Consider the following 17855-nt stretch of genomic DNA (forward strand, 5'->3'; position numbering starts at 1 on the left):
ACACTAAATTTGAGGATGATTGCTTATTGTCATACTAAAGCTGGTTCTTCTGGCATGAATAATGTCTCCAGTTCTGTTTAGAAGACTGGATTTGGTCCAGTGTTAGTGGCCTGTTTAAGTAGCAAAGATTTGCATTACTGAAGAACTTATGCCTATTTCTTATAATAGAGATCAAATAAATTTATTCAATGACAATGCTCGATTTTGGTTATTGCATGTTACTTCTGTTGATATTATCTCATTGAATGACATGACTGATTTTGGGGTAGTGGAGTGGAATAATTTGCTTTTCTGGACTGTATGTATGGGGAATATTGGTCTAAATGAAAAACACTAGTGGGAGATTGAACCCCCATGTTTTCCTTTGTTCCTTTGCCTGCTTTCTGAATGATGCAAGAAAATAGAACTGTGATGGCTCCGGATCATGTTTGTTGTATGTGGTTTCTTCTGTTTCTTCTTTTGAAGGAAATAGCTAAACTATTTGTGCAAAGCATGAATAAAAAAGGGGTTCTATATTCTCTGCCTTAAAACCGTATAACATGAGAGTTCCTGTCAAAATAGGCCCTAAAGACAAGACTCAGATTTGGTTTTCTAATGTATAGCTTCTTCTCATTGAGGGAACTTATTTTACAGATATCATAATTTATTTTGGATCTTGTGATGGATCTCTGACCAGAGCATTTGACCATTATTCCTGTAGAGGGGAAGATTATTTGGTCACTGTGATCTTGATCTAGGTCTTCAATGATGAAGTTCTCTCTTTATCCAATCTGGCTTATCTTTGTTTATTTATTTATTTTGATAGATAAAAAGGAAGAGATTTTATGGCTTATCTTTGTTTATTGATTATAAGCCTCTGTTCTTTTTGAATTTTCTGTTATTTTATATATAGCATATTGTTCCATATTCATCCTAGAAGACAGATTATATGATTTTCCTCTGGGTTGTATGAGTACCGCTTTTTTTCTTTAGGGGTGCATTTCTTGAAGATGCAATGGTTGTTTCATGCGGGCACACTTTTGGTGGTCTCATGCTGAGAAAGGTCATTGAAATGGTAAGTCAGACCAGTCTCTTAGTCCCTATAAAATTGTTAAATGTGCAACCATGGTGGCATTTGTTGAGATCTATGGAAAAACATGTGTGCTGTAAGTTGATAATCCTGTTTCTGGGTATGAAGGTTGAGTCACTATTTATTCTTTTGGTTGAGATATACAAACTGGTTTTATATGAATTGTTTGTTGAAAAGATCTGCATCTCAATATATTTATGGGTTACATGAATAGTAGACATACTAGAACTTTTTTTCTAGCTGTATGTAGATTTGTTTATTTGACTGATTATCTCATTCACCTTTTGTTTGCTATGCTTAAATTCTGTTGATTAAGATACCAGTGCATGATTAGATATTTTCAACTTCCAAAAATTTGAACAGATGGCTGGGAATAATTGTCTATTGATGTCCTTTCTTAGTGATTCTGATTGCTTTATAACTTACCATAAATTATGCTACGGATTTAAAAGGTCTGGCATCAAGTTTACTAGAGTGTTCATGGATTTGTCATGCAGAAGTTTGGTATTAGAGCTTCAGGGTTTGCCATGATGTTTTCACAATGTGATAGGTCCTATGCCTTATAATTAATGGATAGACAGAGATTATTTTCTTCTCCTGGTCATAGCAGAGATGGATGATTTAATTGATTGAGATACTTGACATAGTACAGCCTCAATCTCAACTACTTGGGGTTGATTAAAAGAGTTGTTTTTTCTATTCAGCTAGTCTAAGTCACGTCCTCTGTTAGATTCCTGGCAATCAGACCATTTCTCCCTTACTCTATCCATGTCTTCTATTGGGGCCAATCCCTTTCTTTAGGTGCCTTCTACTTAAATTTGATGGTAAAAAGAACACCCTTATTAGTTGCTTTTCAGAATTCTTATTCATAAGTGACCAGTGTTTTAAAAACCAGACCGGTCCAACCGTCTCTGGGTTGCACATTGAGCCAGGGATGCCATCAAACCACCATTGAACTAGTCAGTTCGGAAATCAACCTGCTAACTCGACAAACTAGGCTGCCGGTTCAGGCTTGGATCCCTTTTTACCTTATTGGGCCAAAATGGGCTTAGGCATTGTTGTGGGGCTGGGCTTTAGAAGGGCCATTTGATGTTGCTTATAAGAGGGGTTGATGAGCAATATAAAGCCATTTTATTTTCCTATCTCCTTTTGATGTGGGATTGGTGGGAGGGAGAATGAGAAATTTTTTTTGAAACATAAAACCTTGAAGTTTTGAACTGAAGACCTCTAGTTTAAGGGGCATGGATAGCACCACTGTACTACTTGAGTTTTTTTGCACATATTCACACAACAACAAATTATGTAACAATAATGTTTTCAAAATTTTTATAATAATAAAGTTGTAAATAATATAAATAAAATGTGTAGAGCAACGCCTTTATGCCTTTTCTGGACCATTTGGAAAGAGAGAAATAGAAGATCTTTTGAGAATATGGAGCTTTCTGTTCAAAGAATGAAGTTTTTGTTTTTGTGCAGCTTATTATCTTGGACAAACTTATTTATATAACATACCTCTATGTCCTTAGTTGATTTTTATTGATTGGTTGGGGTTGGATTGAGGGAAGGAGTATTTTTGTTTTCCCTATGCTTTTTGGCGCTATTTGACGACTGTTGTATACACTGTGTGTACTTTGGTACACCCTTTTTGGCATTTTTATATAATTTACACTTACCTATCAAAAAGAAAAAAAAAAATAATGTAATAATTTTTATAATTGTAAATAATAAGATATATAACTTTTAATATATATATATATATGGGCCTACTGTGAAGGTGGAGAGAGAAGATTTTTTGAGTGAGTTGGGGGCTATTAGAGGTTTGTGGAATGAGCTGTGGTGTGTTGCAGGAGACTTCAATAGGATAAAATTCCGTTCTGAGTGGAGTAGAGGAGGCCGTATGTCCCCGACAATGAGGAGATTCTAAGAGGTGGTTGAGGAGTTAAAACTAAGGGACTTGCCTCTTCAGGGAGGGCTGTTCACATGGAGTGGAGGTCTTAATATTCGGTTAAAGTCGATAATTGATCGGTTCCTCATTTATGAGGATTGGGAAGCTCATTTTCAGGGGGCCATTCAAGTTGTACTGGTTAAGCCGGTTTCTGATTACTCTCCGATTCTTCTTGATGGGGGAGGGATGAGGAGAGGTCCCACACCCTTTAGATTTGAGAATATATGGTTAAAGGAGGAGGGCTTTAAGGAGGTGTTGAGAAAGTGGTGGGAGGGGATTCAAGTTAGTTGGTCAACCATCTTCATTTTGATTGAAAAATTGAAGGCTTTAAAACCGATTGAGAATTTGGAATAAAGAGGTTTTTGGTCAGATTGATTTTAAGAAGTAGAATGCGTGGAATTTAATGGATTATTGGGATAAGGAAGAGAGGGTTCGCTCTTTGTCGTTGGAAGAAGAAGAGGCTAGGAAGCAGGCAAGATGGATGCATAAGAAGTGGGTTCTTTTAGAAGAAGTGTCATGGAGGCAGAAGTCTAGGGAAATTTGGCTGAAGGAGGGGGATAGAAACCTAAGGTTTTTTCATCAGATGGCTAATGCTCATAGAAGAAGGAATCAACTGTCTAGAGTAAAAGTGAATGGGAGGTGGTTAACTGAGGAAAGTGAAATCAAAGAGGAGGTGAGCAAAGCTTTCCAAGGTCTATTAGCAGATCTTGGTGATTGGAAGCCCGGTATAGATGGGTTGATTTTTGAGAGGCTGGAAGAGTTGGATGTGGAGGGGCTGGAGAAGCCTTTCTTGGAGGAGGAAGTTTTTGGTGCGCTGTCAGGCTTTTGCGGAGAGAAAACGCCTGGCCCTGATGGTTTCTCAATGACATTCTGGTAGTTTTCTTGGGATTTCGTAAAGGAGGAGGTAATGAATTTTTCAGATAGTTCCATGAGACTGGGAATTTTGTTAGAAGTCTGAATGCAACCTTTTTAGTGTTGATTCCTAAGAAAGGAGGGGTTGAGGACTTGAAGGATTTTAGGCCAATTAGCTTGGTGGGAGGGCTGTACAAGTGGTTGGCTAAGGTGCTGGCTAATAGAATGAAAGGTGTGTTAGCTAAGGTGATCTCAACGTCTCAAAATGCTTTTGTGGAGGGGTGACAGATTATGGATGCAGTGCTGATTGCTAATGAGGAAATAGATTCCATTTTGAAAAGCAATAGAGGGGCAATTCTTCGCAAATTAGACATTGAGAAAGCCTATGATAACGTGGACTGGTAGTTTCTTTTAGCGATGTTGGAGAAGATGGGGTTTGGTGAAAGGTGGTGTAGATGGATAAAGTGGTGTTTATCCACCATTAGATTTTCAGTCTTGGTGAATGGAAGCCCTGCTTGTTTTTTCCAGAGCTCAAGGGGCTTAAGGCAAGGAGACCCCTTGTCGCCTTACTTATTCGTAGTTGTGATGGAGGTTTTTAGTTGTTTGCTGAAAAGAGTAGTTGCTGGAGGTTATTTGACGCCTTCTTCAGTTCAGGGAAGAAGGGGTGAAGGGGTCCAAATCTCTCATTTATTGTTTGCTGATGACACGTTGATTTTTTGTGAGGCAAAAGAGGAGTAGTTGACATATTTGTATTGACTGTTAATGTGGTTTGAGGCAATGTTAGGGTTAAGAGCGAATTTGGAAAAAGTGAACTGATTCCAGTTGGTAGAGTTGAGAATGTGGAAGAGTTGGCTGATGAGTTTGGTTATAAGGTGGGAAATTTGCCCTCCACTTACTTAGAAATGCCTTTGGGTGCTCCTTTTAAATCTGCCGTTGCTTGGGATGGAATAGAAGAAAGATTCTGAAAGAGATTGGCTATGTCGAAGCGGTAGTACATCTCAAAAGGAGGGAGGATTACCTTAATTCGAAGTACCTTGTCCAATTTACCAATCTATTTTATGTCTATTTTCCAGCTGCCTAGGGTGGTCAGGATGAGATTGGAACATATTCAAAGAGATTTTCTGTGGGGTGGTGGGGCTCTTGAGCAAAAACCGCACTTAATAAGGTGACCGATTGTATGTGTAGACAAAAGTAGAGGGTTGGGGATTCAGAGTCTTGGATCTTTCAATAGGGCTCTCCTTGGCAAGTGGGTTTGGCGCTTTGCAAACGAAAGAAAGGCCCTTTGGAACCAAGTGATTAGAAGGAAATACGGGGAGGAAAGAGGAGGGAGATCTTGTGAGGCTAGGGAGGCCTATGGAGTTGGGTTGTGGAAAGCTATAAGTAAGATGTAGGAATGGCAACGGGGCGGGTTCGGGACGGATCGCCCCCATCCCAACCCCACCCCGTTTAGCAAAACCAATTCCCATCCCCGTCCCGTTTAAAAAATTAAACGGGGCGGGGCGGGTATGGGAAATTCACATACCCGCCCCGCCCAGCCCCGTTTAGCTTTTTTTTTTTTTTTAAATTACTTTAAAAAATTTTAATTACGTTAAAATAAATATATTTTATAAATAATAAAATTATTATATTTTTTATAATTTATTTTATTAATTTTTTTATTATTATCTATATATTAAAAATAGTAAAATTAAATTTTAAATTAAATTAAATTTTAAAATTAATTTTATATGTAAACGGGGCGGGGCGGGGCGGGATGGGGCAATACCCGAACCTGCCCCGGGTTTAAAAAAAATCTCACACCCGTCCCAAACCCGTTTAATAAATTTTAACCCTGTCCCATTAGGGGTGGGGCGGGACGGGTTCTTTCGGGTACCTGCCCCGTTGCCATCCCTAGTAAGATGGGACAACTAGTAACCCCTTTTTTAGGCTATTGGTGGGGGATGGTAAGAATTTGAGTTTTTGGAAAGATAAGTGGTGTGGAAACGCCCCTTTATGTGAGGTTTTCCCTTCATTATTTGCTTTAGCAACGTCTAAAGAGGCTTGGGTAAATGAAGTTTGGACAGCCGAAGGGGAAAGAAGGAGAAGTTGGACTCCTTGTTTTAATAGACCTTTTAATGATTGGGAGATGGAAGAAGTGGGAAGGTTGCTTTGTTGCTTGGATGGGGAAGATGGTTAGGGTGGATGAGGAGGATAGGGTGGATGGACTTAAAGGATGAGGTTTTTTCGGTAAAATCTTTGTATAGGGCTTTGCAGCGGGTCTCTTGCTTCATTCTCTTCGAAGATTATTTGGAATTCTTGTGTGCAGCCCAAGTTTAGCTTCATTGCGTGGGAGGCTTCGTGGGGAAAAGTTCTAACCTTGGACCGTTTGCAAAAGAGGGGTTGGGCTTTGGCAAATAGGTGCTTTCTGTGCCAAACGTGTGGGGAGTCGATTGACCACCTCCTCCTTCATTGTGAAAAAACAAAGGAAGTGTGGATGATGCTCCTTTCTTTGTTTGGAGTTTCTTGGGTCTTTCCTTATTCGGTAAAGGAAACCCTTTTAGGATGGAGGGGCCTTTTTGTGGGCAAGAAGAGGAAGGTGGCGTGGCAACTGAGACCGTTATGCTTGCTTTGGGTCATTTGGAAGGCTAGGAATATAATTGCTTTTGAGGACGGTGTGCTGTCCATTCAAAAGCTGAAAGCTTCTTTTGTATATTTACTTTGGTTGGAAACCAAATTGTGGATAAAAGATGGTCCTTCGACCTTAATAGATTTTATAGATTAGGCGTGTTTACGATAAGGGAGAAGGTTTTTTTGTTCTTTCCTTGTTGTTTGGGTCCTTTTGTAAGGGGGTGAGTTTATCTATACTGTATTTCTGTGGGTCGCTACTTTAGCGTCTCTTTGCTATACAATTTTCTGCTTATTGATCAAATATATATATATATATATATATATATATATATATATATATAGATAAATTAAATAATTTTCAATAAATATCTTCACATTTAAATATTATATACATTTTATTTAACACAATTTAAAAATATTAATACATTTATATATATATATTAACTTGATAATATTAAAGATGAAAAAAATAAAAATTATTAATTTTTAATGTTTTATATATTTAAATTTTTTTTATAAATATTTTTAATTTTAATAATATATAAAATACATATTTATGATGTCATCGGTTCGACTGTGGTTTGACCATTGGTCTGACCAATAAACCATGAATTGGTAACTTTTCCGGTTCAATGACCGAACTGGTTTTAAAAACATTGGTTGTGACTATATCATTATTATTGCCTATAAAAAGGAAGTCAAATGAATTTATTGATATGGAGGATTCATGACTTATTTGCGGAATTTGGGTGCTCTTTCTCGTGGAGTCCATGACTGAAACCAGTCAACACTGGCTTTTGGCTAAACATTTGCTAGCTTAGAGGTTTCTGTGAGGGACTTTACACCTCCTTAGTTTTTCCCTCTTTGATCGGTGTGTTTATCTTTGAGGCTCATTGTGGATGCTTTTTTTGTTTTCCATTATTTTATCCCTTGCTACTTTTTTGTTGCCCCAGTCGGTGCTTGTTGGAGTTTCAGTTCTCTTTGAGATCAGATTTTGTATTTTCCTGAAGAATATATATATATATATATATATATATATTGTCCTTCTTTGTACATTTTATTTTTCATTTAATGATAAAATAAATAAATTCATAAACAAGGTAAATTTGTATTAAGCCTAAACGTCCATATTCGAAGCTGGGGGAACTTTTAACGTTTCAGAATTTTGAAACTCTAGGTCATATATTTACCAACTGGTGTTAGAATGTTTGCAAATTTGGAGGCCAAGCAAGGGTAAATATAGATTGAAATTGGAATTATGAAAAGTGGTTTAAATTGTTAGTTTCAAAGTGAAACCCCAAAGGTTATGTCATGTGCTATGTACGTTTTAGTGATAGGCTACTTGCATTATTTTTGTAAGAGAACTCAACCTGGAATTTATCCATCCCCACCAACTCTTGTCACTTAAGCCAGGCCCAAGTTTTATTTTCATATTTATAAAATGGCATAATTCAAACTTTGTAGTAGTTAAAGGCTACATGGAAAGTTAGCTATTTTATCTTCTATTTTTCGTTTGTCTTTGGGTTTCTATCTTAGATTATCTTATTCATTTGGTTATGGCTGATGGTGTGCTTAGTTGGGCTTATTTTGTGGGCCACTTAATTAGTTTGCATTGTTTGAGTTTCACAAGACTGCCATATTTACTTGTTTCCCACTTGGTTCCAATTACTGGTAGCCTATGAGTGATTTAATGGAAAAATTGTGAAGTAAGGATAGAGCTTATCTGTCAATTTTTGTAGATAAAAAGTAAATTAGATTAATATGTTAAAAGGGGGCCAATCCAATTACATGTGGAGACCACCCAAACGGGATAGGGGAAAAAACAGTGTAGTAAAAAGCTTCAAAACAGTAATCAGCCTTCCCTGAAGAATTCAATGAAGAGAAAACCATTCAGGAGGACATTGTTAAATTTCAAATCAGAGATCTCCACATTAAAAAAGGTTAGGATTTCTCTCCTAGATGCACCAAAAAAGCACAATGGGAATGTTCTAAAAAACTTCTTTTCTTCCCCATCAGGCTACCTCTCCACTGATGGCAAGCTCTTTAAAAACAAGGCTGAACCCAATAAATTCCAGGCATTAACACCAAAGCCTAGATATGATCACAATGGAGGAGAATGTTACTTGATGACTCCTCATCCCACTTGTATAGACAACAGCAATTCATGAGAAAAAATGTATTTGACTCAATTAGTCAAAGGTGAGGATTTTTTTCTTTTTTGTATAGAAACAACCACCTTCATTTATCTTAAAAAGATAAGTACAGGAAGGACAAACAATCCTTCAAGGATTTACAAAAAAGGTTATAAAGTAACCAAGTGCTGGATCTTCAAGGATGTACTAAAACAACTCACCCTTATTTCTCTTCGAAGGTAAGGATTTTCTCTGAGGCTGCTTTCCATGTATAAATAGAAGGTAAAAATCTGAGATGTTGGACAAGAACCCTAAGCAACAAGAGCTGCAAACCCAAGGACTGTCTTGGAAAAAGCACCATAGAGAAAGAAGACCCTGAAAAATTACCATTCTTGGACATTTTCCAGTAGGTGCATCTTCCTCAGTCACTCTTATCAGTGCACTGGTGAATACTAATGAAAGCTCCCACCTATTCCAAATTCTAATTGTGGGAACTCCAAAAAAACAAAAAAACATTGAGTTCCAGTGGCCTTGACCTTGCACCTCATTCCAATAATCAGCAACTCACGCATCCCTGTGTTTCTCTCTTTTTGGTCATTTACTCTTCTCCTTTAATCAAGTTGTCAACCTTCTTCCAAGGCGAAGTGCTGGTACTTGGTATATATACTTTCACCTATAGCCTATATTTCACAACCTTGTTGCCAATCCAATACATCCCTTTGGGAGCTAATGCTTGGAGACCTGAAGTTTCAAGATCATATTTTAGAAATAGTTAAAGGTGTGTTTGAATGTTAAGGCACTTGTGGTCAGTGTATCTTATCAGATTGGGGTAATTCAAAAAGACTTCTTCAACCTGGTATAAATCAATTGGTCAGATGAGACATTCTGTTGTTTAAAAAGAGAAGGTGATCTAGGCCTTTGGTGATGTAATCCAGGGGAACATTGTGTTGATTGGTACCGACCTGGGAGATTTCCTAAAGAGTGCAGTTCAACATGATCTGATATTACAAAAAGCAAATTTGACGTTCTAAACTATGATTGGGACATGGGCTTTGCTAATAGAGTCAAACTTCTAAATTGATTGGGCTAGCTAAGATTCCTAATTAAGTCAAGGCATTGGCTTGGTTAGTGGGAAAGTTCCAATTTGCATATGCTGCATATCTAGAAGAAACTATGATCATGTACAAGTTTAGCTAAACACATGAACCATCCATATTGATGTGATTGCTATGTTAAAAGTTCCTACTTAAGCATCATTCCTGTAAAAGAAAAGGGGAAATAAAAAATTAAAATGAAGAACTAATATGTCAAATAAAATTTTCATTCTTTAGTCATTATCATATCTCAAGGTTGACATTCAGATCATTCAATAACTTTGTTTCATTCGTATAATGCCTCTTTGATATTCATTGGGTTATTGGAATAACAGTTATGCTTAATCATCACTCTTCAATGGATTCCATCAAATAACTATTGTACAATGCTTGCATGTTGGGTCATCTTTCTTTCTTTTTTCCTATCTATTTTAATCCTAAAAGTAGCTCTTAAACAATGATATAATAATTTTTTAAAGAAAAATAATTCAAATTTGTTTTTTAAAAGGTATTAAAGAAATGTCAAATATGCATATATTGCATGTATTACCATGCATCATGTGGACTGTGTATTGTAACATATGATTAAGATATATGTGTCCGAGACATGTATTGTTTCACCTAAAAGTGTTTTGTATCATGTGTCGGTAGGAATGTAGGATATTGCAACTATAGATATATCCTTGTTACATATTAAGAAATAAAATGACTAGCTAAATCCTATAAATAAATAAATATTATAGTGGTTGATAAATTTATAAATTAGAGCACTTTATATTAAATATACTAACAGAACCTATTTTAAAGCAATTATGAAAATATTGATGGTTTGATTTTATGGAAATATTGATGAAAATGTCAATATTGATGGAAATTTGTGAAAAATAAAAAAAACGAAAATTGATGAAAAAACATGAAAAATTTGATAAATAATAAAACAATCAATAATGCACTTATTAAACCTTTTTTTTTAAAGAATAAAATATTTGTATGATAAAATTAGTTACATTGGTCGATAATAGAGCATGCACTTATAATAAATCTGATTTTGCAAGTAAATATGGAACATTCATGCGGAGATTTTAAAAAAAGTTATTTTATTGAATTTGAATATTTAAAAATACATTACATTATATTTAATACTGGAATGATGATATATGCAGTTTGAAAGTACTTGAGGCATGTGCTTTATTGTTTTTTTCTTTTTATTTTTATTTTTTTTTATATGGTAATTTTTAAAAATGCTTGTAATTTTGTTTACAAGTTAGGGCCTCATTTGAACTTAATTCTTATACAAAAAATATAAAAAAGATCTATTGAAGATATTATTGTAGTGATTTTTATGTCTACCATACTAAACTGGATGAAACTGGACCACATTTAGATAGAGAAAATTAAGATTTGTTTATTTGTTTTTTTCTTGTGGTCTAAAAATTTTTACCTTTAAAATCAAAAGTAAAATTTGATTTTCTACATGTGTCTAAATTTAGCAGTAAAATGATATAAAATTTGATCATAAAACTGAGTCAGAATGATTTGCATAGATAAATGAAAAATGGGGTTTTCATTCAGTTGTTTGATTTTTGATATTAGAAAGTTATTGTGGGGGGGGCGCCAAAATATGATGGATGTATTTAAGCGAGGAAATCTAAAATTAGTAAAAGCTTCAGCATAAGGGTAAACCTACTTTCCCTATCTAAGGCAGACTTGGCTTCAAGTACACATAACGCAGTTTTGTTTCAACATTTTATGGCTACTTTTGGCTGATTTTCTTCTATGTAATAAAAAAAAGGGCAAACTATCATGAGATAGAGTAATAACCCTTAGATTTTTGCAATATTTTGCTGATTTTAGTTGATCAAATGATGATTTATTATTACCCCATACTTCTCATTTCAGTGGCTGTCACAAATCTTAAGAAAATTCAAACATTGCGTTCAAGAAGGTAAAATCGTTTTTCTGTAACCATTTTCTTTTGAAAGTAAAAGGCTAAAATGAAGTATTACCAAACAAAAATGGACAAAGTTTGACTTGTGTGGGTGGTAGTACTTTCTCCATGTTTTACATCACAAAACAATATCCCATGGAGTGTTGAGTTGAAGCTTGTCCTAGTTATCATAAAGAATGTTTTTCCAAAAGTTGTTTAGCCCTATGTTTGTGGTTGAAAATCAGGTTCTTTTGATCTACATCTAATCATTAAGTGGACATCACAGCAGCATCTGACAGTACAGATCATAGATCAAACTTTCCTCAGTGATAATGAGTAATTTTTTGTTTTGTTTTTTTTTTGTTTTTTTTTATAGGTATACCTATTTGTTTTTGTTGTTGTTTTGTTTGTTTGTTTGGTTTTTTTTCTCTCCTGTTTTTGGTGGAGGGAGGGGAGAGGAGGTGTGGTCCTCAATGGGACTTGAACCTACAACTTCCCATGAACTCACCCCAACCCTTTACCACTTGGGCCAGACCTCAAGGGCGTTAAATCCTCAACTAATCTGCTTTCATCATCTTCTAATTGAACATGTATATTGAATTTTATTTGAAACAAACATTTCATTACCATGAAATTGGTAATCACAAAGAAGTTCAAGAAATCTTTCCCTATAGACTGTTAAATAATTGTGATCAAAAGCATGAAAGGCTACTATTCTGAAAATTAAAAGTAACTGCACAACTGAAAGTGGTACAACTACAAAATTAATTCCCGGGTAGGTAGAATATGCACTACAAAGGACATTTCATATGCTTGGCTCTGTGTTTGCTAACATATCTGCCATGTGATTAGCTAAGCAAGCAACTCAACAAAAGGAACATTCTAACTTTGAAGCAATATATAAATGGGGCAAAACTTCCTGTTGAACCTTCAATGAGGCCTTTTTTTTTTTCTTATTCCAAAATTGGACAATCACAAGGTCTCCCTCTCTTTGAAGACTTTATAGATCCAGGGGGTTGGGCCAACTTGAGGCTGTTTGACAAGGCTTGAATCTCTGCCTCAATGGCTAGACCTTCTTCAATATATTTCGAATATGTTTGCACCAATCAAAATTTAATTTGAGCAACTCACTGGAGGAGTCCATATAGGAAGTGCTAGCCAACCTAGTAGATCTGCAAAATGGTGCTCTCTGTCTGTCTGTCTGTCTCTCTTTCTGTGTCTCTTTCTTCTCTCTCTCTTTGCCTCTTTGTCTGTCTCTCTGTCACTCTCTGTTTCTAATCATGTTTCATCCCATAGTATAACACAATTGATGAAGATGAACCTATAATTTTGTCAACTTTGATGAAAAACATTCATTATGTAATTTTATCATATCATATTGCTTGTAGGGTCTGACCAGGAATCACTGTATCAAGGAGAAAGAATTTTTGGCACATACTTAATTTGTTTGTGATGGGTGGGTAGTGTAGAAGGTAGTATAACATTCAAAGCAATAGAACAACAAAAGTTACAGAACCACCAGAATCCTGCTAAACAACAAAATGGGAGAACCAACCTGTCATCTACAAGATTCTGGTAAGGCCTGGAAATCCAGATGAATTTAACTGCATTTTGTCTCATGGTCCACCTAGCATTTTTGCCTATTTGGTGAAAAAAAAATTGAAGACACAGAAGACGGTAGGATTTATGAGTGAATATAAGCTAAATATTATTAAGTTCCCTTGGTGGAAGCCAACAGAACTTGTTTCCAGATTCCTTTTGCTTGATGTTATTTTAGTAGGAGCAACCTCCTCATTGTCATCAATTGTGTTTGTGCCTACATTTTTGCTTAGTTTAACATTTGTGAAATATAGAAAGTTCCATATGCTATGATGACCGGCATTCTATTTTTCATCCTGAATGATTAAAAATTACAAAGAATACCAGGATGGTAGTCTGGTTAGGTGTCTGCAAAACTGCCCTATCTGCCAACTTCTGTATATTTTATTAAAACATGAAGATGGGTTGAAATATGAGTTGAGGATAAGAACATGTGAATACAATATGAAAGTGCTAAGTTGACAATATAGCATCTTATAGGTTGGACTATATGTAGCTGTATTTCCATGAGTTTCAATATATGTGCATATACTATACAACTTAATCTGATGACTGGACTGTGAGCACCCTGAAAAGTTGCTTTCTGGTTTATCATTATTGTATTTACCATCTCCTCTTCTACTTCATACATTGGATTTATTACCTTGGGATGGGAAGAGAAATTTAACGATTTATTGTTTGCATCCAGTCAAGATGTACTCTTTGCAATGCAGAAATTGATACCAGTTCTTTGATCCCTAATCATGGTAATTCCAATTCACCTTGTTTTTAATCCATTAATCCCTAATCGTGTTGCCTTTTTCTTCCTTCTGTTTTTCTGTTTGATATCTAACTTTTTCTACATAATTTTATATGCAGCTCTTAGAGCTGCAGCTGCCGCTGTAAAACATGAGGATGATCGGAGGCTTTTTCATAATGCTGCTCTCCGGAAGCGTCGGAAAGAAGTTGGTGATCAAACAGATTCAATAAGAAGATTAAACAGGGTATGCTTGACATATATGTGATTTTTCCCCCTTTTGTTTTAGAAATTACTATCTAAACTTTGGCAGCATGTTCTATTTATGCTATGGCATTGTAGAAACTTATACAAACTTAATAGAGATATAAGCTATAGCCTAATAAGAAACCTTGTCAAAAGTGGACAGGATAGAAATATTAAAAAGACACCTATGAAGTGTGAAAAATCCTCAAAATACTCTTTTTTAAATGTTTCAAAATGTTACCCGTGATAGGGATTTTGTTGCCAGTTTTCTAGTGATGAAACAGACCTAGAAATTGGGTTTCCTTCTAGTTTCCGGAGGTTTTAGCTCCTTCAGAACTCAAGTTGTGGGAGTGTAGCTTAATTAGTGTAGCATGTTTTCAGGCAAACAAACATATAGGTTAAGGAAGTTAGTTACAGAGCATAATGGAAAAAAAAAAAAAAAAATCCTTCACATTTGTTATCTTCCATTTTTTTTTTTTTTCAGAAGTTGGGTCTCAACCGCATTTTTAAGCCTGACAAAGGACTCACTTCTACTAAATGTAAAAATCTTTGTGCAAAATTTTGAGGCATTGCCTTATTTTATGCTTAAATAATATAAACCTAATTGATACTTGAATTTTATGACTTTCGACATCATGAACAACACATACTCTGTGTATCAACAATAATTATACTAAATGGATTTTGAAAGGAGACATTTGCATGCTGATAATATGAAAATTTGTAAGATGTCATGGAGCATGAACAGAACTTAGTACTCAATATTGTGAGAGAAATATTAATCACAATAAAATGAACTAATCTATTAAATTGTCTTCAGGAAAATGGAGATATTAGTGCTGATGATGGGATGCACAGAGGCGTGCAGTATCCATTTTCAGTAAATGAGAAAGTGATAATTAAGGTGAGCTCTTTCATTATCTTACAAATACTTTCAGACCTGTGTGCTTCCAAATAAATCAATGTCAAGTGTTAATTGATGAGTGAACCTTGCAGGGAAATCGAAGGACACCGGATAAATTTGTTGGGAAGGAGGCTGTCATTACATCCCAGTGTTTGAATGGCTGGTGAGTTAGTAGAACCTAACTCATTGTTCTATAGCACTTTAAGCTTAGACTGCTTTCTCTTGAGAAAGGTTCTTGATATGACTACATTTGAACAAGGACCACAGACTAGACCTTGTTGGGTGATAAGGGGTGAATACTCTTCAGTTGAGGTGGTTCAGTGGGTGAACATGCTATGTCACCCACATCTATTGATGCATAGAGATTGAGAAGCCGGGCCAGACAATAAATGGAATCTGGTGGGACTTTTAATTGTCCTCTATGCATGCTAATGTACTTAAAGCTGCTAATGGAATAAGCAGCATGACATTTCACATTTACACAGCTGATGCTAAGCCCAGAGCAGAATGGTGAAAGACAGAAAGAAAGTTTCTTTGAGTTAAAACCTGCAGCATCATGACTATATCGCTAACCCCATAGCCAGCTCCTTGGATTTGTTGAGATTTGAGATAATTCCCCTCTTAAAATAGAAGATGGGATCTCATTCTCCACAACTCACCCCAATTCTGTCTCAGTGGAACAGTTTTGGAGCTATATATTCAATGCTTTCCTAAATTTCTTGCAGGTACCTGCTTAAGATTATTGGAAGTGGGGAAAGTGTTCGCCTACAGTACCGTTCATTAAGAAAGATCTTGAACTCCCATGCAGCTGACGACAGATGTCCATCACAGCCAATTCAGAGCAGCGGCTGATAGATTTCAAATTTATTTTTAGTTTTAACAAAGTCCTTTCATCCCGGTAGGGCACACGTAGTAAGATTTCACTCCAGCTCTTAAGGGAAAAAAGAAGAAAGAAAAAAGAAAAAGAAAAGAGAATGTAATATCGGTTTTCTTGTAAGATGCTGTATTAGAATGTGAGTTCATTTAGGTAGAGAAGAGGAAGTAGCTGGTTTGGACCCACGAGTTGCAGTTTAGAAGCATGTAAAGCAAAAGGAAGGAGGATTGAGATAATACGGCCATGTTTGGAGCACAATTTTATGCCCTGAGATATTCCAAATTCTAACATTGGATTTGTGTTCCCTCTTGTATTTATCTCTCTTGAGAAATCATGAAGTGTTTACTATATAATGCAATGGAATATTTCAGATGCATTTGGATCGTTCCATCTTTGTCTTAATTTATGTTCATGGAAACCTTTAAATCATCCAAGACAGCTGCCTTACAAATGAATCGTGCCAGAGTTTAAAAAGGCATCTCACACAACATGTCAGAATTTGTTAAAGAAACCGAACATAGATAATTTGTTCAGCTATCCGTTGGTTCTTCATGTGGTTTACTTGTTCTTCAGCTTCTTAAAGTTTAGGGGTTTAGAGAGATTGTTCTTCAACTTCTTGGAGCTTAGGTTATCTATATAGAACTACTTTTTTGCGTGCATGAATTAAAAAAAAAAAAAAAAAGGAAAAAATAGGAAGATACAACTATATAGATACTACCCTAAAAATAGAAAAAAAATAAATTAAGAAATAATTTTAAATTAAGCTAGTTCAAAAATATTTTGACATTCTCAACTTGCTTGTAAGAACTTTAACATTTGCTTTTGAAGGTATTTTGCCAAAACATTTGATAGTTGCTTTTTTTGTGGGAACATCTAGCTTACCTATCAAACCTTCCTCAAGTTTTTCCTTGAAGAATAGATAATCCACTTTAATATGCTTAGTTTTATCGTATTGGACTTGATTGTGGCCTATGTTAATCACTATCTTATTGTCACAGTATAATTTCATAGGTTTCTCGTGAGAAATCTTCAATTCTTCTAATATCTTCTTTAACCAAATGAATTTACAAATTCCATGAGTAACAACTTAAAACTCAACTTTTCCACTACTTCAAGTAACGACATTCTATTACAAAGGAGTAATAATCTAAAGTTCATAATCTATCCTTGTTATCTCCTACCTAATTAAAACTCAACTTTTCCACTACTTCAAGTAACGACATTCTATTACAAAGGTGTAATAATCTAAAGCTCATCATCTATCCTTGTTATCTCCTACCTAATTAGCATCAATAGATGCCTTAATATGGATAAGCCCCTTCGTCTCGAATAGTAATCCTTGGGCTTCCTTTTAGATACTTTAGATCTTGATACATAACTTCAAAACTTTCATCAATAGATGAGTGCATGAATTGGCTGACTATATTTATTATAAATGCTATATCAGGACATGTGTGATAAGCATATCAATTACCTACTAAAGGTTGACAATGTCCTTTATCCACACTTGAGCTTAACTCCTTTTGACCTAATTTCCTATTAGGATCACTTGGTGTATTAGTTGGTTTATAACCCAACATTTTTATTTCTTTAAGCAAGTCTAGAGTATATTTTCATTGCGAAACAAAGAAAACACTTCAAAACCTTGCAAATTCCATATTGAAAGTATCTCAATTGACCAAGATCTTTAATTTCAAATTCTTTAGTAAGTATCCCCTTCAAATTCTCTCTAATTCAAAAGGTTATCACTAGACAAGATGGTATCATTTACATATATTGTTAATATGACAATCATATAGTCATCAAAATGTTTAAAGAAAATGTTGTGATTGGCTTGACTTTGAATATGTAAAGTGATCAACTTGACTTT

General features: G+C 35.3%; 1 protein-coding gene across 1 annotated transcript in view; it reads left to right on the forward strand.

Moving 5' to 3' along the window:
* Window positions 1-16373, forward strand: part of LOC117912856 — a 36351-nt gene extending 19978 nt beyond the window's left edge. The window contains exons 7-12 of the mRNA XM_034827615.1: window positions 973-1054; window positions 13914-13971; window positions 14084-14208; window positions 15028-15111; window positions 15204-15274; window positions 15837-16373. Of these exons, the coding sequence (XP_034683506.1) occupies window positions 973-1054; window positions 13914-13971; window positions 14084-14208; window positions 15028-15111; window positions 15204-15274; window positions 15837-15963 (547 nt within the window). The 3' untranslated portion in view covers window positions 15964-16373. The remainder of the gene's footprint in view (window positions 1-972; window positions 1055-13913; window positions 13972-14083; window positions 14209-15027; window positions 15112-15203; window positions 15275-15836) is intronic.
* Window positions 16374-17855: the final 1482 nt, after the last annotated feature.

This window comes from Vitis riparia, chromosome 1 (genome assembly GCF_004353265.1).
Source record: "Vitis riparia cultivar Riparia Gloire de Montpellier isolate 1030 chromosome 1, EGFV_Vit.rip_1.0, whole genome shotgun sequence".
Lineage (NCBI taxonomy): Eukaryota > Viridiplantae > Streptophyta > Magnoliopsida > Vitales > Vitaceae > Vitis > Vitis riparia.